We start from the raw sequence: 2,550 nt of genomic DNA, 5'->3' as shown, positions 1-2,550 counted from the left end.
AAGGCCCTCCTCCAGGTACCAACCCATCGGGAAGCCCGGAGGGTGGTTACGAGATCTAGGGCCTTTTCTGTGGTGGCCCCTGAGTTGTGGAACAGCCTCCCCGAAGAGGTACGCCTGGCGCCTACACTTCCATCTTTTCGGCGCCAGGTAAAGACCTTTTTATGCTCCCAGGCATTTTAATCTTCTTAATCTTTTTTAATCTTTTAATCTGTATTTTTAATTTTTGTAGTATTTATTTTGTTTTTGCTGTGCTTTTTGTTGTTTGTTTGTATATGTTTTTGTATTTTTATTATGATATATTGTATTTTATCTTGTTTGTTCACCGCCCTGAGAGCTGTTTTGCTGAGGGCGGTATATAAATTGAAATAATAAATAAATAAATAAATAAATAGTTATGGGATCTCGAGAGCTCTGCCCAGCATAATTTATGGGGGAAACCCTGGCATTACAATTAATAAATAAGGTGTAGATGTCAAACACAATTATATACTCATCTCTACATATACTGTAAGAATACATGTATTTCCCAGGCATATGTACACTCAGGTTTAAATATGAAATACTCACATTATATGTGACTCATACAGTGCAGTTCTATGCAACTTTACTTGGTGGTAAGACCCACATAATTTGATTGAGCTTATGTTGTATAAATGTGTTTAGGATTGCAGCCTTAGACATGAATGTTGCAGTTTGGGATGTGGTCCCAGGAAAGCAGAATCACATAGGTAAGTACTTGAGAAGAGAGAGGAGATATGACAGCACTGTTCAAGTACTTGAAAGGTTGTCACACAGAGGAGGGCCAGGATCTCTTCCCAATTATCCCAGTGCAGGACACAGAACAATGGGCTCAAGTTACAGGAAGCCAGATTTGAGCTGATCAACAGGAAGGACTTCCTAACTGTTAAGAGTGGTACACCAATGGAACCAATTAGCTAGGGAGGTGGTGGGCTCTCCAACACTGGAGGCATTCAAGAGGCAGCTGGACAGCCAACTGTTGGGTATGCTTTAATCTGGATTCCTGCATTGAGCAGGGGGTTGGACTCGATGGCCTTATAGGCCCCTTCCAACTCTACGATTCCATGATTCTATGACTTCATAAATTGGACTTTGAACGAATGCATATAAACAAATGAGTGGGACAGATTTTGTGGCTACAGATTGCTATCTTGCAGATCATGCAGACAACAGGTTGTAAATGACAGAAGACAATAGAGATCAGGCAAGTGTTCCGCACTCACATTGTCCTCCACAGTGTCTGTCTTCTCTGGCCGGACAATCAGCTGCTCAGAAGCAGCTGAGATCTTCTTAACAGTTGGATTGCAAGGATTCATTGATTTTTTTTAAAAAAAACCCCTCATGCAATATTGACTTTCTCTGACTTCCAATAACATGAGCTCAGTTAGTTAAGGGAGCACTGTGGTTTCTACTGAACAATTTCTTCACACCCACTTTCATCTCATTGTTCCTTAGCGTGTATATGAGGGGGTTTAAGAAGGGGGTCACTGCTGTGTAGAACATGGCAACCACACCATCAAGGGATTCCTGGGATGGTGGACGCAGGTAATTGTAAACCACAGGCACATAGTATATCAACACTAAGGTGACATGGGCTGTGCAAGTGGAGAAGGCCTTCTGTCTCCCTTTGGCAGTGGGAATCCTCAGGATGGCAGATATTATGTACACATAAGATGTCAGGATCAGGAGGAAGCAGGTAACCGCCACAAACTCAACATCAACCAAAATCACCAACTGATTGAGGGATGTGTCCGCACAGGCCAGCTTCAGCACAGCTGGGATGTCACAGAAGATGTAGCTCACCTGGCTTCCCCGACCATATGGCAAACGGAAGGTGAGGTACGTCTCTACCACAGAGTGCAAGCAGCCTCCAAACCAGGCACCAATAGAAAGACAGAGGCAAACTTGGCGGTTCATGATTGTGCTGTAGTGGAGTGGTTTGCAGATGGCCAGGAAGCGATCAAAGGCCATCACAGTGTACAGCAAGCATTCTGCACAGCCAAGAGAGTGGAAGAAGAAAAGCTGGGTTGCACATTGTCCAAAGGAGATAATTCCATTGCCCTCTACCAGCCAGGCAATCAACTTAGGTACCACCACCGAGGAGACCATTATGTCTATGACAGACAGGTGGCAGAGAAACCAGTACATAGGTTTGTGCAAATGAGGTTCTAGGGCTACCACTAAGAGGATCAAACTGTTTCCAGAAAGAGACAATATGTACATGAGAAAGAAGAAGACAAGCAACAAGGACTTTAGATCTTTGGGATATATGAATCCCAAAAGTTCAAAATTTTCAAACACTGATGTGACATTTTCACACTCCATTCAGGGCAGTTCTCATCTATCAGAAATGCTTGACAACCTACGCAAATCACCCAGTGATCTAAACAAGTCTACTTTCTGCCTGGCCCTGCTCTAGACATCAGTTATACCAGCTCAGGCTACATCTTTCTCCTTTTTCACTTTGATAGTTCTTGAACAGAAACAGTAAGAACCCAATGCTCAATCAGACACCAACATTAATATTTCAGA

The 2,550-nt window shown here is 43.1% G+C and overlaps 1 protein-coding gene across 1 annotated transcript; it reads right to left on the bottom strand.

Annotated features, from left to right (window-relative positions):
- Positions 1 to 1,398: 1,398 nt before the first annotated feature.
- LOC133366945 (olfactory receptor 10G6-like) lies at positions 1,399 to 2,325 on the bottom strand. The gene has a single exon (XM_061590492.1). The coding sequence runs from the start codon at positions 2,239 to 2,241 to the stop codon at positions 1,399 to 1,401; it is 843 nt and encodes a 280-aa protein (XP_061446476.1). The 5' UTR covers positions 2,242 to 2,325.
- Positions 2,326 to 2,550: the final 225 nt, after the last annotated feature.

This window comes from Rhineura floridana, chromosome 11 (assembly GCF_030035675.1).
Source record: "Rhineura floridana isolate rRhiFlo1 chromosome 11, rRhiFlo1.hap2, whole genome shotgun sequence".
Taxonomy (NCBI): domain Eukaryota; kingdom Metazoa; phylum Chordata; class Lepidosauria; order Squamata; family Rhineuridae; genus Rhineura; species Rhineura floridana.
This window is presented reverse-complemented; position numbering and strand designations above follow the sequence as displayed.

Bases quoted from the DNA above. Each gene is read 5' to 3' on its own strand.
- LOC133366945 (XM_061590492.1), bottom strand. From the start codon at position 2,241: ATGTACATATTGTCTCTTTCTGGAAACAGTTTGATCCTCTTAGTGGTA.